The 26,263-nt window shown below is 38.8% G+C and overlaps 1 protein-coding gene across 2 annotated transcripts; it reads right to left on the bottom strand.

Moving 5' to 3' along the window:
• Positions 1-895: 895 nt before the first annotated feature.
• LOC104596081 (serine/threonine-protein kinase BSK3) lies at positions 896-24,803 on the bottom strand. 2 transcript variants are annotated; one of them, XM_010257098.3, is made up of 12 exons: positions 24,376-24,568; positions 23,951-24,263; positions 23,194-23,437; positions 22,812-23,032; positions 21,687-21,822; positions 20,862-20,995; positions 20,611-20,716; positions 17,236-17,321; positions 14,099-14,287; positions 13,626-13,778; positions 12,920-13,033; positions 896-1,696 (listed from the first exon to the last, which is right to left on the bottom strand). In XM_010257098.3, exons 3-12 carry the CDS (start codon positions 23,273-23,275, stop codon positions 1,448-1,450), a joined length of 1,470 nt encoding a protein of 489 aa, XP_010255400.1. In that variant the 5' UTR covers positions 23,276-23,437; positions 23,951-24,263; positions 24,376-24,568; the 3' UTR covers positions 896-1,447. The 2 variants fall into 2 exon arrangements, with proteins under 2 accessions (XP_010255400.1, XP_010255401.1); XM_010257099.3 differs by lacking the exon at positions 23,951-24,263 and having other exon boundaries at positions 24,376-24,803.
• Positions 24,804-26,263: the final 1,460 nt, after the last annotated feature.

Below are 26,263 nucleotides of genomic sequence, written 5' to 3' on the forward strand. Positions count from 1 at the left end.
CCATGTCCAATAAGAAGGGCCCAAATGTCGTAACTGAGATGTGGTTCAGATTTCAGATAAGGAACCAATATGTGGGACCACATGTGATACCCATATACCTGACCAATAGGGGGCTTTGGTTGGACTTGATTTCAAGATGGCATTAACATGTCAATCTAACAATACATCAATTACGATTTTTGCTTTAGCTTTTCTCAGTAAGAGTCCACTTTGTAGTGGAGTTGGGTATCACTGTATTAGGCATCTTCACTTGGAAGGCAAGGCAACGCGAGTCATCGTTCGACTTCTGTTGGAGAACTCTCCTTGGTGTATCCACACCATTATTGCAGACTGCAGAAGTTGCTTAGCTCGCCTGGAGTCTTTTTCGATCACCCTCACCCATACAAAACAGGAAGCTAACCATCGTCTAACGCATGTCCTAGCTAGCATGCACTCTCAAGTCTCAACAGACAGAACTCTCATTTGGGCCTCTTGTCCTTCCTGAATTCTGACTGTAATTACCGAGATTGACGCTTTACCAATGCAATTTTGCATTTCAAAAAAATAAAAAGCCAATTTAGATTTTTGTCCTCACTCGAGACATCCCAGTAGAGACTGTCAACTGTCAGGTGTCATTGGGCTAGTAGCAGCAGGACTAGTAGATTACTGTAACACGCCAGCAAACGGATTTCTCATTGCGTTTGCGACCCACTCGAGAAATAATGTCACGTATCTACATTAAACGACCTGATACCAGTCTACCAGATCGAGCACCACCAGCGAAGCCCCCGATAGGCCGATACACAATTACACATAATTGCAGAATAACTGAACAAGCATTCTAGGAGGCAAAACGCGAGAGAATTAAAAAAAAAAAAAAAACGTTACAGGGGGAGGGGGGTACTTTGTTACGAAATTTCAAACAAAAAATGGATGATATAACTCTTTTAAGTATCCAAAATGGATAATCTCAACAAACAAGACTTCAGAATACACCCACGTTCCACATCAACGTAGCAAACCAGAAGCAGTTGCTGTACAGAAATTGCAAGTTCAGCAACAAATCTTATCCCCCTTGATTGTTCTGTTAAATAGTATTCACATCCCCATAAAACCAATCAAATTGTGGGATGATTCCTCTATTGTCCAAAAAGCTCTTCTATCAAACCGTTGTAGAGGTTGATGTGCTAGATGGGGGGAAAATAATAACAAAGAGAGATCCCCGTTACCATCACTTACCAGCCGAAACCTTAACAAGAGTGCCATAGAATGAATGACTAAAAGCTGCCCATTGTATGCAAACATGCGGCATCCAATTTTTCCCTGTGCATGTTATGGCTGAATGTGGAAACAATGTGGCTTGTCATTTTGCCCGAATGTTGAGATTCTCGCAAGGGTCAATTTTAGGATAGGCCAGTCATAACAAATAAAGGATTTTGTAAATTGACCCTTGGTTTCTTGTTTCCTATTATCCAGGACCAGCATTCCTTTTGGCTTCAAGTTCAGAACCCTCTCTAAGTGCTACCCGTGCTTCATTTTGCTTATCAAGTATGAACAAAGCAGCAGCTTGAAGATAAGATGCAGTATGCCATCCAGGGGATATGACTTGTGCTTGTGTTGCATCGCTAAGTGCTTCGTTGGGCATGTCACTCATGAGATAACACACACTACGGCGGGCATAAACTGTTGGAGAAACCATGGTTCCAGCATCAATGAACTGCAAATTACAGAAATTGTCAGTTCCATGCTAAATGTTCTTATGCTTGGATTAAAAGGGTGTCTGTAAAACACACCCAAGGTGCACAGTGAGCAGACCCTAGAGATACATCCTCCAACCTTGAAGCATGAGGAACAGGTACAAAAAATACTAGTACAAGGAATCACAATTAATCCTTCTGAAGTGTGACTACATATTTTACAATCCTAATACAAGACTAGTAGGTCATAACATATTTTGCAAAGAAAAAAAAAGGCTTCCTTTCTCTACAGAAGAACATAATAAAGGAAAGGGAGGATACATAGTAATGAATATTATTAACAGAAGAAGAGAGGAGAAATAAGGAAGAAGAAGAGAAGGGAGAGAGAGGAGAGAAGGGAGAAGAGAAGAGAAAGGTTTTGGAGTCAACTCACTGACTGGCGGCGCCAGCTTATATTATTATATATAGGGCGACCATAATTAAAAGGGAAAAGACCCTTATGCCCCTACTTAAGTTAGAGTACATAAACAATGAAAAAAAAAACTACTTTAACCAGACCTTAACTCAGCAGAATACAAACATAAAAAATAAAACAAACATTCCAACACTCCCCCTCAAGTTGGGACATAGATGTCAATCATGCCCAACTTGTCACACAAATTATTATGCCACACATGATGAAGGCCCTTGGTGAAGATGTCTACAAGTAGTTCTTCTGAACTAACATATGGAGTGCACACTTCTCCGCTCACAAGTTTTTCTCTAATAAAATGTTTGTCCACTTCAATATTTGTTCTATCATGGAGGATTGAGTTAGCAGCTTTGTTGTCACAATAGAGTGACATAGGTTTGTTAACTGCAAAACCCAACTCTCCTAACAAGTTTTTTGTCCACATGATTTCAGCAACTCCATGAGACATAACTCTGTATTCTACTTCAACATTGGGTCTAGCCACTACACTTTGCTTCTTACTTCTCCAAGTGACTAAGTTTCCTCCCACAAAGGTGCAATACCCACTGATGGATTTTCTGTCATCGACCACCCCTACCCAATCAGCATCTGTATACACCTCCACCTTCAAATGCCCATGTTTCTAGAATAGCAAACCAGCTCCTAGGAACTTCTTGTGGTATAGGATCCTTTCTGCAGCTTCAAAGTGAGTTGTCTTAGGGTTATGCATGAACTGACTAAGGACACCCACTGTATAGGCAATATCAGGTCTGGTCATAGACAAATATAAGAGTCTCCCTACAAGTCTCTGGAACCTCTTCACATCTTTCAAAAACTCCCCCTGGTTGTCTCCCAGCTAATGGTTGGGTTCAATGGGTGAATCAATTGGCTTCACTCCTAACTTGCCTGCATCCTCTAATAGATCTAGTACATATTTCCTTTGGGAAATAAAGATGCCCTTTTGAGAACGGGCGACTTCAATCCCAAGGAAATAATGTAAGGGGCCTAGATCTTTCACCTCAAATTGAGTGGCTAGTAATTTCTTCAGCTTCTGTAATTCAGCCTCCCAATCTCCTGTGACCACTACGTCATCAACATGCACAATTAAAGCTGCAATTTTCCCTTCACCTTTCTTCACAAATAGAGTATGATCTGATTGGCGTTTTTTGAACCCCATCTGTTGTACAACTAAGTGAAACTTACTAAACCAGGCCCGAGGTGATTGTTTCAACCCATATAATGATTTTTTTAACCTGCACACCTTCTGCTCACTACCTTTGGCACAAAAACCTAGAGGTTCAGTCATGTAAACCTCCTCTAGGTCATCATTCAAGAACGCATTTTTAATATCCAACTGGTGAAGTTCCCAGTCAAAATTAGCTTCCAATGAAAGGAGGATTCTAATCGAATTCATCTTGGCTACTAGAGCAAAGGCATCTACGTAGTCTACTCCATATACTTGTATAAACCCTTTGGCCACCAATCTGGCTTTGTACCTTTCTACCAAACCATCATCCCTATGCTTTACTGTGAATACCCACTTGCATCCCACTGGTTCCTTTCCTTCAGAAAGATCCACCAACTCCCAGGTGCTATTTTTGTGTAAGGCATTAATTTATTCCTTCATTGCATCTGTCCATTCAGTTTTAGATAAAGCTATTGCGAACAGAAAAACTGTCAACAGAGGAAAGGAATACACGATATGAAGGTGAAACATGATCACAAGACACAAAGTGAGAGATAAGATGATTAGTAGTACAAGATCTAACACCCTTTCTCTTAGCAATAGGAACATCAAGATCATTAATAACAGGGGGATCACAATCAAGAGGTTCAGGAATATCAATGGGAACAACTGTACCTGGTTGACGAGGAGGATCTACCTCTAGAGAGTCTGATGATGTTGGTTGCACAATTTTAGGTTCCATGGCTCTTGAGCTCTGCTGGCTCTTATGGCGGCAAAGAAAGACACGAAATGGACGAGGATCAGGAAGCGGAGGTAATTGAGTCTAAGCCTGGGTGTGTTTCTCCTCCTCAACCCTACTCTCCCCCTGGGGAGAAACCGAGAAAAAATGTTGACTCTCAAAGAATGAGACATCCATGGAGACATAGTACTTGTGTGAGACAGGATCATAACAACGGTAATCCTTTTGAGATAAAGGGTAACCAAGGAACACACAGGGAATGGCACGAGGATCAAGCTTACCACGAGTAGGAGACAAATCATGAACAAAGCAACGACACCCAAAGACACGCATTGGAATAGGGGACAGAGGAGCCGTAGGAAACAAAATTTGATGTGGGGCCTTATACTCTAACAATCAAAATGGCATACGGTTGATGATATACGCAGTACACGTAACAACATCCATCCAAAAGTGTTTTGGAACATTCATATGAAATAATAAACCATGAGCTACTTCGAGAAGATGATGATTTTTTTCTTTCAGCAACACCATTTTGTTGGGGTGCCCTAGCACAAGAGCTCCGATGAAGAGATCCACACGAAGCAAAGAACTCCGTGAGATCAGTATGGAAGTAGTACTCATTTGCATTGTCCAACTAGAACATATGAATCTCTGTTTGGAATTGAGTGAAAATCATGCAATGAAAATCTTTCACAATCTTTGGCACTTCGTTTCTAGATCGTATAGAATAAACCCATGTATATCTAGAGTAGTCATCAATCAAAGTAATGAAGGGATATGGTTGAAGGGATGGAGGAGTTGATCGGAAAGTACTCGGTTTCCATGAAGTTTAAGCAGCAAGAGGATGATTATATGTGGGTGCTAACAAATGTTTACGGACCGAATGATTACAGAGAGAGAAAGGAGCTATGGGAGGAACTGGCTGATGTTAGAGGGTTGTGGGATGGGCCTTGGTGCATGGGTGGGGACTTCAATGTGATAAGGTTCTCGGAAGAGTCAAATAAGATTAACCAGAGGGTGACAAAAAGCATGAGGAAGTTTAACAGTCTTGTGGATGCCTTTGAGCTTAAAGAACATTGTGCTACTAATGTGTCTCCTATGTCTTTGGTTCCAGATTCCGTTTCTGTTCCATGTCCTGTAGCCCATGAATATGCAACCGAGCTAGCAGGCGGGCTCTCCGAAGAGGGGAGAGGGGAAGGAAGGAATGTGGGAAGGTGCGGGAAGAAAGGTATAGGAGTGAAAAAGTGTGGGAAATCATTGAAAGAGTGTTTAAGGAAGTGGAAGGGAAGCTGATCTGGAGAAAGGAAGGGGAGGAAGGAAGAGAGGAGGGAAAGGAATGAGGGTAGAGATGGAGAGGATTACGGGGAGAGAGCAGGGAAGGAGGGAGGTAACATGAAAGGAAGGATGGAGAGGAAATAACGGAGGTGGGACCAGAGGAGAGGAAGGAAGGGCAGGTGGACAGAGATGGAGGGGATTATGTAGGAAGGGTAGGGGTGGAGGAATCGGTGAGAGAAGACACGATAGCAGAATTTGTAGGGAAGTTGGGTTGTAGGCTAGAAGATTTGAATGAGTTGAAAGAAAGTTTACAGAAGAGGAAGAAGCAGATCATAACAAAGAAGAGGAGATTGAGTGAAGTAGAGAGATTGAAGAGAGATGTAAAAGGAGACAAGAAGCTCGGGGTAAAAGGAGATAGAAGGAAAGGGGGAAAGTAGTGGGTAGGTGGCAAGGGGTTTTAAAAAATAAGCGGAATGAAGATTCTTAGTTGGAATGTGAGAGGAATTGGGAGTGCAAAGAAGAGAACAACAATAAAAGAGGTAATAAGACGGTATGACCCAGACATTGTGTTGTTGCAAGTCTAAGAGAATGGAGTTTAATGACAAGTGGGCAAGGAGTGTATGAAAATCCAAGGGGATTAGCTAGGTGGCGGCTCCATCGTAGGGTGCTTCCGGGGGGATTGTAACAATGTGGAAGAGGGATGTGGTTGAAGGTTTGGAGGAGTTGATCGGAAAGTACTCGGTTTCCATGAAGTTTAAGCAGCAAGAGGATGATTATATGTGGGTGATCACAAATGTTTACGGACCGAATGACTACAGAGACAGAAAGGAGTTGTGGGAGGAACTGGCTGATGTTAGAGGGTTGTGGGATGGACCTTGGTGCATGGGTGGGGATTTCAATGTGATCAGATTCTCGGAGGAGTCTAATAAGGTTAACCAGAGGGTGACAAAAAGCATGAGGAAGTTTAACAGTTTTGTGGATGCCTTTGAGCTTAAAGAGATTCCCCTAGCACATAAGGCATTTACATGGTCAAACCTCCAATCTAGACCCATTTTCTCTAAGCTGGATAGATTCCTGTTCTCTTTGGATTGAGAAGAACATTGGGGAACCTTGGCTTCTAGAGCTCTCCCAAGGGTGACCTCGGATCACTGGCCCATAGTGTTATGCAAGGAGGAAAGAAGGTGTGGAGGTCCTACTCCCTTTAGATTTGAAAATATGTGGTTACTGCATCCAGGGTTTACTAACAAAGTGAGGGAGTGGTGGCATGAGTGTAACCCGTCGGTGGAGTGGGAGGGGATAAAATTCCATAAGAAATTACAATTCTTGAAAACAAGAATTAAGGAGTGGAACTTGATGGAGTTCGGGAGGACAGAAGAAAGAAAGGGAGACTTGATGAAGAAGATTGAAAGCCTTGACTTTAAAGAGGAAATGGGAGAATTTGGAGAGGAAGACAATGACCTCAGGAGAGAATTGAGAAGACAGTTAGAGGATTGCCTGCACAAGGAGGAAATTAGTTGGAGGCAAAAATCTCGGTGTAAATGGTTGCAAGAGGGAGATAGAAACACTAGGTATTTCCACTCTCTAGCAGATGGCAGGAGAAGGAAGAACTTTATCTCCAAACTGGTAGTAGATGGAGTTGAGTTAGTACAGCAAGAGGAGATTGCCAGGGCTTGTGTGGAGCATTTCAAATCTATTCTAAGAAGGCCTGTGAGTAGAAGGGTGTGGGTAGAAGGTTTGGATTGGCCAGATGTAGGGGTGGAGAACAGGAGAATGATGGAAAGAAGCTTTAATATAGAAGAGATCAAGGAGGTTGTGTTCTCTATGGATAGAACAAAAGCTCCAGGGCCGGATGGGTTTACAATGGCTTTTTATCAGGATTGTTGGGATATTTTGAAAGATGATCTCTTGCGGGTGTTTGAGGAGTTTTTCAGGAGAGGAATTGTCAATCTGGGTGTGAACTCTACATTTATAGCCTTAATTCCCAAAAAAAAAGATGCATCCCACCCGAAGGATTTTAGGCCAATAAGTTTGGTGAATAGCTTGTACAAGATCATTGCAAAAGTGTTGTCTTTGAGGCTGAAGAAGGTAATTCCGGATATCATTGAACACTATCAAGGAGCTTTTGTGAGTGGAAGACAAATTACAGACCAGATTTTAATTGCTAATGAGAGTGTGGAGAACTTTAAGAGGGATAAGAAGGGAGTGGTCTGTAAGCTGGACTTGGAAAAGGTTTATGACTTGGTGGACTGGGAGTTCTTGAGGAAAGTTTTAACCAAATTCGGGTTTGGGGCTAGATGGTGTAAGTGGATCATGGGCTGTGTCCGGAATTGTCATTATTCAGTGCTAGTGAATGGGACAGTGGTAGATTTCTTTCCAACCAGTAGGGGTATAAGACAAGGAGACCCCCTTTCTCCTTTCTTGTTCATTTTAATTGCGGAGGTTTTGGGGAAATTGATTCACAGAGCAGATTCTAGGGGGCTCATTAGAGGCTGGAGGGTTGGGAGGATGGAAACCCCCCTCACACATTTACAGTTTGCTGATGACACGATTCTGTTTTGTGAAGGTGGTAATGTGAGGTTTATCAGGAATTTAAAGTCGGTGATACAACTGTTTGAGCAACTATCCAACTTGAAGGTTAACCTTGGGAAAAGCTGTGTAGTGGGGGTGAATTTGGAGGAGGGAGAGATCAGGGAGAGTGCTGAAGTGCTGGGGTGTGAAGTCACGGGGTGGCCTCTGAACTATTTAGGATTACCATTAGGTGATAATCCCAAGAGAGAGAGCTTCTGGAACCCGGTGATGGAAAGGTTTGAAAAAAGATTGGTATCTTGGAAAAAGAATTACCTCTCTCTTGGCGGGAGAATTACATTAATTAAGGCCACGCTTGCTAACTTACCCATTTTCTTCATGTCGGTGTTTAAAATCCCAGTGAAGATTGCTAACAGATTAGAGAAGTTAATGAGAGATTTCCTGTGGGAGCCGGGAGAAGAGAAGAGGGATCATAGAGTTAGTTGGGAAATAGTGTGCAGGAGTAAGTCGTGTGGTGGTTTGGGGCTTGGGAGTATTAGGAGAAGGAATATGACTCTGATGGGGAAGTGGTTGTGGAGGTTTCCTTTGGAGAAGGAGAAGCTATGGGCTAGAATAGTGGCAAGTATTCATGGGCTGAAGCACAACAGATGGGACACTGGAATCAGAGCTAGGATCACAAGCAATTCTCCTTGGAAAGCCATTCATGACCTGGTACCTTTTTTCATTCCTAATATCAAGTATGACTTGAATTCCGGTAATTCCATAAAATTTTGGGAACAAACCTGGGTGGGGAGCGCCCCTCTAAAGGATCAGTTTCCGTCTTTGTACGCTCTTTCTGATTTGAAAAATGAGCCGATCTCGTCTTTCACCACCCCGTCCTCTTCCACTTCTGGGATTGGGTGGAACTTGGGTCTAAGGGATTTGAGGAATTCAGACTTCGATTGTATTTCGAGCCTTCTTGCAATTCTTGATAACGTTGTCTTAGACCCCACTAGGGCGGATTTAAGTCAGTCCACCAGTCCTACCCTGTCCCCTTTTCCTGTTGGTGAGGTTTGGTGCAGAGCTATACCTCCTAGGGTTGGTAGTTTTTGTTGGGAAGCCTATCTGGAAAGAATCAACACTGGTGATCTACTCCAAAAGAAGAGACCCAATACTTGCTTGTCACCTCAGTGGTGTGTTCTGTGCAAAGCAGACGAGGAGACCGGTTTTCACCTAATGGTGTCGTGCCACTTCACAAGGTCGTTGTGGGTTTGGGCTTTCTCCTTGTTTGGATGCAGCTGGAATCCCCCATCAGACATGTAGGGCCTTTTTGCCCCCTCCTTCTTCAAGTGGCGGTTAAAAAGGGGAAGGACAATGTGGAGAGGACTAAGGGCTGCAGTATGTTGGACACTGTGGGAAGAAAGGAACTCCAGGATATTCTCAGAAACTCAGAGAGGGACAGCAGATTTGAGGACTATCATATAGTTTAGGGCGGTACAGTGGCTGAAATCTCTGGAAATATTCACAGATTACACTGTGGATGACATGTTGAGGAAGTGGGATGAAATTGCAAGTTGCACGCAGACCAAGTCAGTAATGAGTGTGGCTTGGACCCCCCCCCCCACCCACCTAGTGGATTCTTGAAATTAAACTTTGATGGATGCAATAGGGGAAACCCGGGACAATCAGGGATCGGGGATGTTTTTAGAGATGAAAATGGGGTCATCTCTGCTTTGTTCTCAGGCCCAATTGGAGTGGGTGACTCCCTTAGAGCTGAGATATGTGCAGTTATGGAAGGAGCCCGGAAAGCTAAGGAATTGAACATCAAGAAACTTATAATTGAAGGGGATTCAGAGGTGGTGATAGGGTGGCTGACCAAAGAACAAAATGATCTTTGGAAGTATAACAATGAGAAGAGGAAATTCAAATGGCTGGTGCGGAAGATGAAAGTTAAGACATGTTGGATTAAGAGATCAGCTAATTCCCTAGCTGACGGTTTAGCAAAACAAGGGGCAGAAAGGGATTCCTTGTTTTGGGCTAAGTTGTAATGTTAGTGTCCTTGTATCTTTGTATTTTCTTCTTTCCTTTCTTGAAGTTCTTTGTGACTCTTGGAATATAAGTGTGTTTGTCTTCCACTTGTAAATTTCTACTAATGAATTAATGAAAGTGTTATTGATCAAAAAAAAAAAAGTAATGAAATACTTATATCCAGTCTCAGAAGGTAGAGTAACAGGGCCCCAAACATCAAAATAGACAATATGAAAAGGAAATTCATATCATTTATTTCTTAAAGGAAAAGAATTTCTACAATGTTTGCTCAATTAACATGTCTGACACTGCAACTCACTAACTGACAGAAACTTAAATAACACAGGAAGCATAAGTTTTAAAGACTCAAACGAAAGATGACCAAAACAAATAGGCATGACTCTCATTAGATGAACTTAAGGACTCTGTAGCCACAAGACCAGCTTTATTCCCTAACATGTAAAGACCATCCACCATGCTTCCCCTACCAATCGTCTTCCCTGAGGCTAAATCCTGAAACACACACGACGGAAAAAAGGTCACTGAACAATTCAAGGAGTGAGTAATACTGCTAATGGAAAGTAAATTGATTGGTAATTTAGGAACATGCAACACATTAGAGAGGACCGAGAGGAAGGGAGATGGTTCCTTGACCAGCTATGGTGGAAAATGACCCATCACCCAGTCTCACCTTATCTCTCCCAGAGAGGAGGTTATATGCCCCAAATAAATTTGACTTACTAGTCATGTGGTTTGAGGCTCCAGAGTCAATTATCCAAGGGGAATCAGATGTATGAAATGACACATGGAAAGCAATGGCAGTGTTACCAGATGTAGACGCAAAGGAGGTAGGAGTAGGGCCATAATCCATCTGGCAAAGTGTCCTACCATATAATTCCAAGTGGTCATGAAAGGAGTTGATGATCTCTTCCTTGGGGTCAGAACCAGAGTGTCACTCCTGGGGTACCATGGGACTAATCTCTTGAGATGCCAAATTTGTTGAGTTATATTTCTTCTGACTCTACTGAGTTGGCTTCTTACTTGGATCGGATACCGATTTCTTACTCAATTCCTGAGCTCATTTAGGCTTGCCATGAAGATCCCAACAAGTGTCTCTAGTGTGCTTGGACTTCTAACAGTGAGTGCACCAAAGCTTGTCTTTGTCATCTACTCTCTTCTGTGAATCACCCTTTTTAAAAGAACCTCCAACATTTAAATTTGTACTCCCTCGAACAGCTAGTGCAATCGGCTCCCCCTCTGTACAATTTATCACATTTCTTCTACTCTTTTCAAACTGGACTAAGGCATAAACTTCTTGAACTAAAGGCAAGTTCTTGCTTCCTAAGATTTGTACCCTCATGGATTCATATGTAAGATTCAGCGCCAAAAGAAAAGCAAATATCCGTTGTTGGGAAACAAGTGACTTGTAAGCCTTTGCATCTTCATCACACTTCCAATTCACATTTTGATAATAATCCAGTTCCTTCCAAATTGATGTCAAATCTGAGTAGTACACCGAGAGACTCCTCTTCCACTGCTTGCAAGTGGAGGATTCAGCTTATAATTAATATATTTTTGCATAACGCCTCTGCTCTGAATAGGTAGATTTGGCTTGTTCCCATATTTCACAAGCTGTTTCAGCCCACATAAATGTCTTCCTTACTTGTGGCAGCATGGAAACCAAGAATCATGACATCACCATACTATTTTCTTGGTCCCATCTGTCATGTTCAGCACTACCAGTCTTTGGTTCCTTCACTTTAGCATTAATATACCCTATTTTCCCTCTAACAGTAATGTAAAGTTTAATTCCCCTAGACCATTCAAGGTAGTTTAGTCCATCAAAGGGGATTACAGCCATGGGGAAACTCATATCCATCCCCCCACTCATTCCATTTTGACCTCCTGAAATTCCAAAAGTTGCTGAATTCTCAGAGGACATGATTCAAACACTTTTCAGATCCTACACACACCTTATGATCCCTCTTGACACCAAAAAACAGTCCTAGAAACACACCAAAGGTGCAGCCCACATGCACACATTGCAATCTGGACACAATCTGAATGCAGACCAGCTTTGATTGTCCAAAAAGAACAAGATTTTAGGTTGATTTCAGTGCTATATTGCCCTAACAGTCACACTCCACCAACTTCCAGACCATCCAAACACATCGGCTACCAGGAGGAGTCATAAAACAGTACCGTCACACCACGAAGGTTAAAAAACAGGCCATCCACAATTTATAGGTCTTGTATTTTCAGGTATGGGATCACACGATCCATAAAAAAGAGGTTATAACCTCACAACTTCTCTGACAGCATTCAGCAGTCTTGATTCATTTGTTTTTTCTTGGTACACGACCAAGAGAAAAGAAAAAAGGTAATAGAACAAGTTTGTATCAGTCGTAGGCCAGTCTTTCTGATCTCAGTTGAAGAAGGCAGCAAGATAAGGAAGAGAGAACTTGTTCAATCTTCTCTCAGACCTAGTAGAAACGAAGAGAAAAGAAAAAAGGTAATAGAACAAATTTGTACCAGTCGTAGGTCAGTCTCTCTGATCTCAGTTGAAGAAGACAGCAAGATAAGGAAGAGAGAACTTGTTCGATCTTCTCTCAGACCTAGTAGAACCGCTCTGATACCACATTAACAGAAGAAGAGAGGAGAAATAAGGAAGAAGAGAAGGGAGAGAGAGGAGATATGAGAAAAGAGAAGAGAAAGGTTTTGGAGTCAACTTACTGACTGGCGGTGCGACCCTTATGCCCCTACTTAAGTTAGAGTACATAAACAATGAAAAAAAAACTATTTTAACCAGACCAAACAGACCCTAACTCAGCAGAATACAAACATAAAAAATAAAATAAGCATTCCAACAAATATAATAGTAGATGTCATATCCTTATTTTTTTATTTTTCTCAGGTCCTCCCTCTTTTTTCCCTTCTCTTCCAGGAAGACAAGTGATATCTCACGTAAATAGAAGCTTACTTGGAAAAAGCAACTAGCATTAATGATTTATAATATAATGACCCAAACAAAGAGAGATTGATAAACAGAAGCTAACCTGGCTGTAGCATTCAATTGCAGCTCTGAAATCCTTGTGTCGGAAAGCAGCATCACCCTTTTTCTTCGAGTTCAACGTCTCTTGTATTTGGTTGGTCCACATTTGGAATGATAACTGTTAATTAAAAATAAAAATTGAGGCACAAAAATATCAAAACTTTTCTAAATCTAACATAATACAGGCTTCAAATATACAAGTATTATGTTTTAATATTCTAGACAGAGGAGATTGGCCAGTTGGGCTTGACTGAATAGAAAATTGGATGTGAACCATTCACAGTTGACAAACAATAAAATACAAGAGAAAAATGAGAATGAAAATGAGATGCATACATGTCCAAGTTACAAATTATGAATCTGAATATGAAGCATAGAGACTTGCAACAATAAGTAAAAACAAGCATAAACCAGCAGATCATTACTGGCATTCAAGACTCTGAGTTGGCAAGTAGTCTCTAGCCATGTAACCAATAAATAAGAATAATATAATATCCAAACCATCCTACTAAAAGGTAGAGCAGTGAGTCACTAGTGAAGCATCACCCCAGTTCTTGTTATCTAGGCTAAACTCTGAAGCCCTAGAATAAGCTAGAAACTTAAAACAAGGTGATTGATGAAAAAGGATTCAAGAAATACATATAAGTTAATCATGTCTAAACTTTTTAAGTCAAATTGTTCAAGATTTGAGAAGAATATCAAAGACAAACCTCATTCGTTGTTCCCTCATCATCTTTATATCCAGTTTGGTCTAGAATCTCATGAATAGCTGTCAGATCCACTCTTGAAATAGCTTCACCAAGTGGGGATAGAGGTGGTAATGCATCATTATGACGAATACCCATCAAAACATGAGATGGAACCTACAGAATATGACCCTTAGATTAGAAATAAGAACCTCAAAATTCAGCATCCAATTGGAAACCAAATCAGCTCCCTTGATTGATGATCAGGGTTTGATATCAATTTTAGGACAAGAGCTTCTGGCCATCTGTTATCCAAAATTGTACATTAATATTTATATGCACGCATCTGTACATACATACACAAGAAAAAACTATCTTATGCCAAATTTCAAGGAAACAACGTGAGTAGTAGGAAGAGAGAAAGGATGAAATGCTTTAATACTCGAGTAAATGATTCTAGAAAGGATGAATACTTGAGAAATAGAAGAGTGTCTGACCTCAGTTTCCTTCTGAAGAGTAGTCAAAGCAGCCACTAATGATTTGGGGTTTGGTCTTTCTCGAGGCTCATACTGTAAACAACGAGATGCTAAACGTACTAACTCAGTACCATCATCATTCGAAAATTGCCCTTCCAAGCAGGAATCCATCAGCATCTGAATATTCCTGTCCCGTATCAGGTCTAAAGCCTGATAGAAATTATTCAAGCATTAGAATCACAATCATATACAATATAGTGGGAAGGAACCATAAAAAGAAATACAAAGTCAATTATGTTATAACATTTCCTTTGGTCACTTACCACAAGCTTGACAAAATATGCAAATGCAAAAATTATGCAACTCTAGTAATCAGAAGCTAACCAACCAATGACGGTCAAACATGAAAGTATGAAAAAGAACATGAAAAAGTGATTCACATGGATTTTGATCAAGAATTTTTTATCATTAATGATGACCACACTATTAATATAGAAAGAGAAGTACAAAAGAACTTCCACTGATGAAGCCCAATAACAGTTCCTTTTTTTCAGGATGTTAAAATTCAAAAGAAAATTACTCAGAACAGAAATGGAGTTCCAGTTGTAAGAAATACAGAAGCATAATTATTACAGGTACATTATTTGCAACAAGTATGATAACAGTGAGAAAAAGAGATAATAAAATGATAAAAGATAACCCAATCTTAGTATAAATTGACAAGAGTAAGCCAAAGCCAATATCCTCAAAATCTTCAAAACCAAAGCCAATAAGAACAGGAGAACTTTATAGCCAAAAGTAAAGTCCTGTATAGCTGTATAACTTGTACAATGTTCTTATAATATATAAAGAAGAAAATTTTATTGATTATCTATTGAAGACCCAGCGGAGAAAACTATTGGTATTAGTAGAAGGAGGTCATCAGCTTGTTCATATTACCAACTCTAGATTGAAGAGCACTTTATGCAGAGCCAGTCCCAGTAAAAAATTCAATAAGGTATATAAAAGGAAAGGAAATCAAGGTAAATAGTTGGCCTTCTGATCAGTTATTAGATAGGAGAGTGACAAGCAGAATAAATATTTTCTTGTTTCGTAATTGGATGTTTCAGATGTGGAAAATAAAAAGGGTTCGGACAAGCACCATTAACTCAAGAGCTAAGTCAGCAGATATTACAGATGCCAGTGTGCTTTCATAGGACAATTTTTTCAACCAAGAAAGTATAGAACTTGGCCCTTGTAAGATAAGTCTGAAAACAAATAGAATGATGATAGGAATTGGGAAAACAAGGTTGAAACATAATTGGCTCAATGAAAAAGATGAAAATGTAATGCCAACGGATGAAATTCGTCTAATAAACAATAGATATAAATGTGCTAGTAGAGAAAGAGATTCAAATTTGTAAGAACTAAGAAGTTGGGTTATTCTTCCTAGGTGGAGAACTTGCAAGAAAAGGGGCTTTTTTTAGAAATGGAAGAAAGAGAAAGAGGTAAGGAGGAAATATAAACTGATGAATTGAGTTTGTATAAGTTTCTGGTAAGGGGCTTAGGGAGATCAGAGTTTTAGTCTAGGTATGGTGACTGTTAGAGTTGGGAGCTCTGGTAGTAGATGGGGTTTTTGAGACATTAAGGCAAATTTTTGGTAAGAAGAGGTTCTAGATGTTACAGAATCTGAATTGGAATGGCTAGGTTCTTTGTTTTGGTTGTCAAACCCTGGTTTTAGATTTTTTTTGGTGTGTGTGCGTGTGTTCCAGTGGGATTGATGCAATTGAATATGTAGAATTTTGTTGAGGCTGGTTAGTTGAGGCTGACCATTCTGTTACAGCTATGTACTTTAACTTTTGAAATTAATAAAATTTTTGCTTTCACTGATCAAAAAAATGTAGAATTTTGCTTAGTAAGGGGTGTGGGTGAAGAGAGTGCTCTTTTCCTTTGCTGAGGGTGATATCTTATCGCCGGGCTTTGTTTTTCTTTTTTTTTTTTTTCTTTGATGGATAACAGAATTATAATAACAAGAAAAAAGAATGTACAAGTGATACAATGCCCCAGATACAAGCAGTAGCATTTGGGACAAATAAGCCCGTAACCCAATACACTTGCTCCCTATTACCCCTTGTCTGGCTAAAGAGTCAGCCAAACCAGGCTTTGTAATTCCTCTAACTTTTTCTTTACCATGCAAGAAAAAAAATGTTGATAAGAAAATAGACTTTGGAACAGAAACATTGTTTTTTATACATCTACACAATGTCATATAGTTCAATATCTTTTTTTATTTCTTGCCAAAAGATCTTTTACCTCATGTCCGTCCTGTAAATTATTTTTTCAGTACATTTTCTGTTAGTACAAATTCTCTGGTTATTATTGCACCAAAAAGAAAAATAAAAATATTCCTTCCATATCCCCCAACAAATAAGTATTACTACAGCTAACCACCTTGTAGCAACTGACAACCTAGACTATCATGCAGTTGGCAGTTGGTAGGGGCACTAGCAAGCTTGGTTGATCACCTAGACAAAGCTCTTATTCACAAAATATCTCTCTATCTGATCAAACAATGCCCATCTCAGTATGAAAACAGTTGGGTGTTTTTGACACTAATTTAATGCATTACCATGTAATAAAGACTTCTATTAATAAAGTGCCAAATTGATTTTTTTTATTACAGAAGTTTAATGGTGATGGTTATGCTACAAAAAACTCCTCTCTATTAGTCCCACCTCACAAAAAGGAACCATAGCTGATTAAAAAAGAATCCTCAACTGAAAAGTATTTCCAAAAGTCTCCTGCATTGTTCCCTTCCCAAAACCCAGTTCTGCCCCATAACTGATGTGTTTCCATGTAGCAAAGTTCGTATTATGGCCCCACAATACAAATACCAAGGTTATCTATCTCTCTAAGCTACAATAGACCCTCTACCCTTGTCCAACTTTCTTCCATTGCATTTTTAAGTATTGCATTAATTGATGTCAATTTCAGGAAAAAAATGATTTTAGGACTACAGTTTCTTGATCATTCATTGAAATATTGGTTCCGTCACAGCTCATCCCAGCACCCATCTATTATGCATAGTCATAAAGATAGAATATAAGACATCTAAGTGCAGGTCATTTTCGATTTGTTTTATCAGAGTGGCTTTATTAGGAAAGGAACCAGAAACTTACATGGCTTGGAGGTATATGTTTTCCACTTAGAAGATCAAGCAAAAGGGTGCCAAAGCTGTATATTACACTCTCAGGTGTTACTCTTCCTACAGCATAAAGACAAGAGGTCAAAACCATGTATGATGTACATAATTCAAATGATACTTCAATATGAGAAGCCATATGAATTAGCAAATGAGAGACTCCACCTATGTGAAATCAATTTGCCATAAAATTAGGAAATGAGAGATTTACCAATTAGATTGGTCGAAATCATGTCATTGCACTTAAGATCACATTAAGTAACTAGCAATAGCAACAGTCATGCACAATACCATATAAAAGAATAAGATAGAAGAATAACATGTAGTTCTAACATAAAGCAAGTTGCTAACATCATTACATGAACTTGGAATTCCAGCAACTTATACCAAACATTACATTGCATGAATTGGAGATCTTGTAATATTGAGCTAATATTTTTCCAAGGAAATAGCTAGAGCTTGCACATTATATGGAGCCACCCCGAATGCATGGCCAATAGGTTATAATCCTTTTTTCCAAGTTACTACATTAAGTGTGGGCAAAATGCATACAGAGCACTATCCACCATGCACATATTGGCACAATTAGTCATACTCATAACCAAAACTCCTGCTACCTTTGCCCAAGGCACTTCCAATTTCAGACCCAAATCCCTAATTCACTTTTCAAGATAAATATGATCTCCACCTGACTCTAAACCTCTGAACCTCTAGACGCCAGATCCTCTAACCTCTGTATTTATGTTACTTAAATAAGGCAAGGAATGATTGAACAATATGTTGAATGCAAAATACACACTAAAAGTGAAGCTGTTGGCACAACATGGAACCCATGATCAGTAATCCAGATACCCAAGATCTATGTTCCACTTGCTCCATCTCCCTTCAATATCTTCAACACAATTACTATTCTATCCCTGATCAAGAAATACCACTTTTAACTTCTTTCAGAGGGTATAGAAATGGTGGATTGAAGCCCACCAGTCCCAAACCTCATCAAACTCAATTTTGATTGCCATAGCATGGGTAATCCAGGAAATTCTGGTATGGGAATTTTCAGACCCTCAAAAGTTCTTTTAAGTCCTTCCAAATGCCACATGTGAGAGCAAAGCAAAGCATCATCTACAGGATTTGATAAAAAGAGCATGGCTTCTACTCCTTATGAAACTAACTGAATCAATGTGATACCATGCACACTGAAATTGTTTACCATTTAACATAGAATTCTATTCAACAGGAGCTTGAACAGGAAAAGTATCTAAATCCACTACCGTCTAGCATGGTATGAATAAGCAAAGTACCAAATAAACACTGGAGGTAAGTGCATCTGAAAGCATTATCAATTAAAATATTGAGGGATGCTAGAATCATTTCTTTGGGATCTATCCCACCAATAGGGACATCAATTATTATTAATGCATCACTCTGGTCTCCAGGACCACCATGTCCACTTAATCATGACTTAAAAATGGAGCAATTGGCATAGTTGATAGAAGAATTTCAAACTTTCCAACTTAACCATGAGAGTGAACACCATGAAAATTTACACATAGCTTCACCGAAGTTATTTCTTTGGAATCTACCAAACTAAAAGGGAAGGTACCAACTAGCTTGCTGGCAAGGTCTTTGGATAGCAATAATGGAGACTTGGGATTGAATCCTGCCTTCACCAGGGTCTGAGGGGTTTTGGAGTTTGGGGGAGGGATACCCCCCAACGTGTAGACCATTTGCCTACCAAAAAAAACACTAAAAGGAATCTCACTTTAAACCAATGCAAAAATGAAGCAGTTAAGTCAAACTAACAACTAATGCAAAAAAATAAAAGAGATAGCAGGGACATTTTTCCAATTTCAAATTTCACGTTAAAATTTAAAAGTTTAAAACTGGATGTAGTTTTTGCATATTATTTAGTTTAGGTTCAAAGGCCAAATAGATAGCAAGTCCATGATGTAACCCTAGGAAGTGGCAACGGAGTGACTGATAAGTAGATGCAAATCCTTGATACAGTTCAATAATGTGACATCACAAGCAGGGAATGAAAGCTATTTGTTCATGAAAATTCTGTAATAAGGTTATGTGCTATTGATTTGTTCATGATACAATTCAAAGGCCAACAAAAAGCATGAATCTTGGGGGGATGGGCTTGCACCAAAGCTCCTTGAAAGGAACAAAATGGGCCTGGGTTGAAGAGCATAAAGACCTAAAAAACGAGGAACAAGTGAAGACACCTTTCAGTTGGGGGCTCAAACACGTTTGTCAAACACAAAAAAAAAAAAAATCAAAAGAAGCTTTCCCCAGAACATCCAACAACAAAACCAAATCCCCAACCTTACTATCCCTCAATCCCCTACTAAAACCGAAGTCCCAATTGAAGTTCACTGGAAGCAAAGGTTGAGTTAGGAACTTTGAAATAAGTGCCCCTTTAAGCAAAGAAATAGAGTACAATGAAGGGAAACAATCTTTCAAATAAGTGTCCCTTTCAAAGTCCCTAGAGCAGACATCATACGTAACATGATTTAAGAGAAGAGGAAGAATGGTACCAATAGCTTTCCATGGCGAAGCTAATATTGCCCTAGCAAAGATACCAACATCCCAGACATTACTTGAAACCCCCATGAACGCTTGCCACCACCTTGCTCCACAACCTTTCCCCCTCAAGAGGCCATCTCCACAACTACTTCCCCAATAGATCTATATTCTTCTTTGCTAAATTCCCATTCCCAAACCACCCTCCTTACTTCTAGACACAACCTCCCACTTTATCAAGTGATCCTTTTTGCTCTCTCCTGGCTCCCAAAGGAAATCCCTCATCAATTTTTCTAACTTGCAAAATTCATTTTGGGGGATCCTACGAACAGGTAGAAAATATATTGGAGGGTTAGAAAGTGTGCACTTAATCAGGGTAATTCTACCTCCCAAAGAAATATAATTCCTCTTCCAGGCTGCCGGTTTCCTTGCAAACTTTTCTACAATTGGGTTCAAAAGCTTGTAGCCTTCAGACTTGCACCTAGAGGGAGTCCTAGGTAAATTTCCCTATAAATTAGTAATTGTACGCTCTTATTATCCTTTTAATAAAATTCATGGTTATTGATCCAAAAAAAAACTCTTCCCCTTTCTGTTTGCTTTCTGAAAATTTCTTTTGCAGAGCCTATTAAGCCACTCATCCACTCTTCACTCAAAATGAAATGGCCCCTTTTGTATTACATGATTTGCCATGAGAGTTGAGTCCATGAATAATCACATCCAGCTTCACCCAAATCTATATGTACCACTAAGGAAGGACTGAAGGAACTCTATTTGTCACTTTATGAATGCAAAATACCTATGGTTTGAAAGGGGAACATGGACATACCAGTTCTCAGATACTCTGGCGGGGTAAATGCCAAATTTGTGCTATAACTTTTCCCATCTCTACTATTCTTCATCAGGCCAAAGCATGAAAGTCGAGGATTACCATCCTGTCACACAATGTAAGAATGTAAAATAATCTTTTTAACTGCTAAAAATGGTTATGCATAAAAAGGTAATAACAACATGAAGAATGAAAAATAAACTCACTGCCAAAAAAGAAGATTGCAAATTGAAGAATGATAAAATACTCACATCGTCAAATAAAACTCTATAAGCATTAAGATCATGATAAAGGGCACGCCCTTTGTTGGAACAATATTCAAGTGCCTCAGCAAGATGTAAAACCACCCTTAATCTCATTGCCCATTTCATAGGTTGTGTTTCCCCTAGGACAAAAAAAGCAATCATAACTATAGTACATGAAATAGAAAAACAACCACCACATGGAATAACCAAGCAAAATGAAAACAAATGAATAAATTTAGTGGCCATTAAAACACAACCAGATTTGAGGCTTCTAATTCTCATAAGTGTCAAGAAAGAGAGTGCTCTTTAGTTCACCTTAAATTTAAGAATGTCATGGAGATGATAAACCAATAAAGCATAGAGAATGTGATCCTATAGTGTCATGTGAAGTATAAAGCTGAAAATCTGATAGACTAGAATCATTCATATTACTAGTGTGAAGTATAAACAAAATGATGACATAGGGATAGTACAATACAGAAAAGGTCAAATTTATGAGCTTGCCTCTGTGGAAATACTGATACATGTAGACATGTCTAAAAGTAGACCAGCAAATCAAGAAAACAGCAGCTTAATTTGATGTTCAACCAATGTTGGCATGCAGCAAATCAGGAACAGTGCAAGTGCCATGAAACCCTTTAAATCACAAAAAGACAACGTGCAAACCCTTTAAGGGCTCCATAGTACTCACTTTTTCGATGATAGCATTGATTTACAGAGATTTTTGTTCTGACAAAATTATACAGAATGATAATTGATAAAATAGAATTTTCTGAAAACATGCAAAGGCACACAAGGCAAACAATATGCTCACTTATATCAGGAACTTACAATGGAATAGGTGTTTAGCAAGCGTGTCATTGGACATATATTCTGCCACAAGCAATCTCTCATCACCTTCACAACAACAACCAAGTAAATTTGCCAATCTATGGTTGCGGAGCTGACCAACAGATCTTGCTTCTTCCTAAATTTGCAAGAGAAAGTTTCCAAGTTATGTTTTGCATTGATGAAAAATCAGAGCATACATAGAAAACAACACATATTGCATGAGACTGAAGAAAATTAGAGCTAAAAGAAAGATTGCTTTTATTGTAACAATAAGAATTTTATTGGTTATGACAAAAAATGAATATTTACATATAATTTTTCAAAGTCCAGTATAGGCTAGTTTTGCTACCCATCCCACATTTTCAATATACTGTTTACAAGTGTCCCCAAAAAGCTAAAAAAGACTAGATGAGATTGTTAATATACCGAACCAGTTCCAAAAGATCAGAATTGCTGCTTTAATGACTGTGGCACATAAAGCCTGTCTTATGAATAAAAGAGATCAATACAGCCTTGTACATTTATATGTAACTATACCATTTTTATCTTCACTCAACTGGACCTCATCCTCGTCATAGACAAGGAAAGATAATGAAGCAGTAAGCGTCAAAGGATGAAGAACAAGATACCATCTCATTTCTGTTACAGAACTTCCACAGGAGAAAACCAAAAATTCTTAAAATAACTAAATTCCCTTAATTACATTTAAATCACATAATCTCAATATAATTGGATAACTAACTAAGAGAACATTTCAAATGGACCTGGCCTGAAGGCCCAAGTCCAAATCAGTTTAAAATGCTACTCGAGCCAACCCCCCCCCCCCTCCCCCCACACACACCAAAAAAAAAAAGATATAAAAAATAAAAGAAAAGAAAACCCATGCATAAAATTCTCAACAATAATAAAGTGAATGCAGCATGATAGTTGAATAAGAACAGTGAATGCTTTCAGCAAATAAGAGTGAACAAAAAACTTCAAGTATCTACAAAGAGTAATGTACAGGCTTCTTCTTATGCAACTACATATAAGTAACATGCATCAGATTTTGTTTATGGCTTCAAAAACAATATTACAAAATACTAAAGAGGAGAAACTTAATGATAAGAAGTAAGAGAGATTTACCAAGAACTGCCGGGCATCAGGCCAAGCCATTCTATTAAAGCGCTTGACAGCAATACGCCTCTGATTTTCAAGCTTTCCTTTATAGACAATATTTGGAGCTTTTTCCCCATGTTCAGAAACAATGTTCTCTACAGCAAAGCCAGATGTAGAAAGCCTGAGCTGGTCAAAAGTGTATTCACGGAATGCAGGCAAATCATCAACCTCACTTTTATCCTCATTCTCTGCAAGAATGGGAACAAGTCATCAAAACCATTCTTCTCATTCTCTGAGACAACCACACGCATGCGCACACACACAGAGGCATGACACCTCTCCGTGCCCTGAAACCCAAAAAAAAAAAAGAAAAGAAAAGAAAAAGAAATAGTACAGTCCGTCTACTCACCAACATCAGGAGCCTCAAGTACTGATCCCTTAAATTGTGTACCCCAACAGCATTCCGTAAGTTTTGAGCATTGACAGCCCATCCCAATGTATTTTAACTCTGAAACTTTAAAATGCCACTGTAGTCACCACATACCAACCAACTTTTAAGTTGTGCACTTGATCCATTCAGTTTAACAGACTAATCCAACTGGATCGTCCTACAAACAACTTCCCGTCAACTATGTTCTTCCGATCATTTCAATCTGTGACAGAGTTCGTAGCACATTAATATATCAAAGACCCGGCTACCCAGTACCCTCAAACCTGGTTACTGGCCATTACAATATCTAAAGCAAGTTCTGAAAATGCTGCATTCCCAATGTAATTTATCCGAGATAAATTACACAGCGCGAGACAGCACCAGTTAATCCAAAAATAGGAAATTATCCGAGATAAACTCAAACTTCCTAAGCGAGTTAACAATTTATATATATTTATCAATCTCCTTTGCACTGAAGTCCAAACTTCACGAGATTTGGAGCAATATGTTTGCTCTTCATTGATATTTCAGTAAAGTTCATTCACGAATGTAAAGTTTATGTTACAAAACAAATAATTTCCAAATAATTTGGAGCAATATGATTGAATACGAAGTTCAATCAATATCTAGTTTTCTCCTCTTTAAAAGGTACCATTAGTCAAATAATTTCCAAAAATGAATCATAAACTAAAAAGGGGGGAAAAATAAATATTGGACAATTCAGAGCAAAAAATACCTAAAACGCTCGCCCTATTGGTCAACTCTGTTGTGACAAAACCTCATAAACCAGTAAACCATTCAAACCAGAATTTCTTCCTTTTTTTCTTCTTCTTCCTCTTTTTCTGGGTTTGCACTCAAAGCAGAACTAAATACTCGGTAAGAAAAGACCAGCTCTGCATTTTCAAACCTTCCCTTTGTTAAGTCGCACATCCCAGTCCACCGTTACATAAGTTTGCTACATGCTTCTGATGTCAATAAATTCGCATAAAACTAAAAAGAACAACATGCTTCCGATTTAAAGGCCACTAGTTCCCGCGGCAGAACACGTCCTAATCGACATAAAAAAAAAAAAAAAAAAAATCCAGGAAAAAAAAGGACAATAGATATCTCACAACCCGATCGACCCTTCAATTCTTCGAAAATTCACAACACTTGCCGTACCTCGACTTGGCCAAGTCAACGATTCGAAACCACGAATCTCGATCCAAAAACGAGCTTTCAGAAGCTAAAGACTTGGTCCTACCGAACTAACTCCAAAGCAAGAGGTCATACTGAACTAGCTCGAAACGAGATCATTACACAAGACTTCGGGTGTGCTCTGTAAAGAAGAATCTTCAGAAGTTCGAGAGAAAAGAAGAAATAAAAGATCAGATCTCTTAAAATCCTCTCCCATCTTACTTGGCCGTGTCTATTCCTCTTTTTCCACCGACATGCAGCAATTTTTTTATTGTTTTCTAAACTTTTTTCTTAAAACGTAGTTTCCCTGATTTTGTTTTTTATCGAAAGAGAAAATATATTATATAGAATTCATCAGTGGAGCAGAATGGAGGGTTAAGTTCAGGACTTAAATTCCCATTTCCCACGCCCCCACTCTCCCCCGCAGTCATTTCGATTTTATAATTCTTCATCTTTTTTAAGTGAAATGTAGAATTTTGCTTTTGCTTTGCGGATTGATTTGCGCCTGAAAATTCGGTTTGTTCAGTTAAAAAATCGAACCGCATAAACTGAAATATTCTTTTCTTCTAACCGAAACTGTAAAAGGTAAATCGAACCGAAATCGAGTTATCATAGAAATGTTATTTGGTAATGGATCGAATCTGAAATGGACAAAGATGAAACAATTCCGAATTAATCGATAATATAAAACAGATCCATGGCCGAAACCATTCGGGTCTCATCCAATTAAATGCCAATTATACTTAATATCTAGAATTACCTATGTAGAGGAAAATTTATAATGCTGGAAAGACATTATACGGAAAAGGCTTTAACCAATTATACTTAAGTTCTTCCTCTGTCATGCCGCATCTTAGTCCAACCATAAGTTAATAATTTGGAATTACATTTTTTATAATATAATTTTAATAAATAGAAAGTTATTTAAATCCTGAGAAATAAGTATTTTAACCAACAACTAAGCTTGATTATGGTTTTCAAAACTGGACCATATCGATTGATCAGACCAGAAAAACAGAGAATCGGACAGGTATTTAGTTTTGTTTCATCCTAAAATCGTTTTTTAATCAAAGATCATTGAATTGATCAATAACCTGCTGATCAGAACAATTGAATTATCAAACCGTCAATTTAGATAATGAATTTTTATTTTTATTTTTTTTTAAGTCAAAATAAATTATCAGTTCAAACCGGATGATGGGAGGATTCAATTAATCCTGAAACTGGTCCAGACTCCTATAACAGTTTTCTATACGATCTAGTTTTAAAAACCTTGAGCTTGATATAAACCTAAGTCAATTAATGCATCACCCCCTTCCCAAAAAGAGAAAAAATGTCTAACAATTTAAATAGTGAAAAGCACGTGATGCAACTGAATAGCCCTAAAAATAGAATAAAACAGCAAATAAACTCATGGGAGTAGAACCAACCAGTGAATAGAAATCGAAAGTTAGAGAAACTTATTGATATGTATTGTCAAATCACAATGGCAAGCTAAAACTAATATCCAAACATGGACGACTTTATACATGCCTTGCTCTGATTTCTAAAACATGATGTGTGAAATAATAAGAATTCATTTTGAGCAATAACAATCATGCGTGCTTTTTCCATCCAATTATTGGCCAAGGTTTTGAGCATGTTGACTACAAGGTAAATGTCTAAATGATAACAATTTTTTACTACAGTTTTGAACCCAATGAATATGAAGTATGAAATTGACGTGGCATTGTAAGGTTAAAGTGAAAAAATAAACATCATTAATAGTTGCCCGTACAAAGTCGCCTTTGGGAGCAGATTCAAAGTCGCCTTTGGATGAGATGGAGTGTATCTCAGATTTGACTTGCAGATCCCCATACTAATGGGCCGAAGT

Source organism: Nelumbo nucifera, chromosome 1 (genome assembly GCF_055504915.1).
Source record: "Nelumbo nucifera cultivar China Antique chromosome 1, China Antique-T2T, whole genome shotgun sequence".
Classification (NCBI taxonomy): domain Eukaryota; kingdom Viridiplantae; phylum Streptophyta; class Magnoliopsida; order Proteales; family Nelumbonaceae; genus Nelumbo; species Nelumbo nucifera.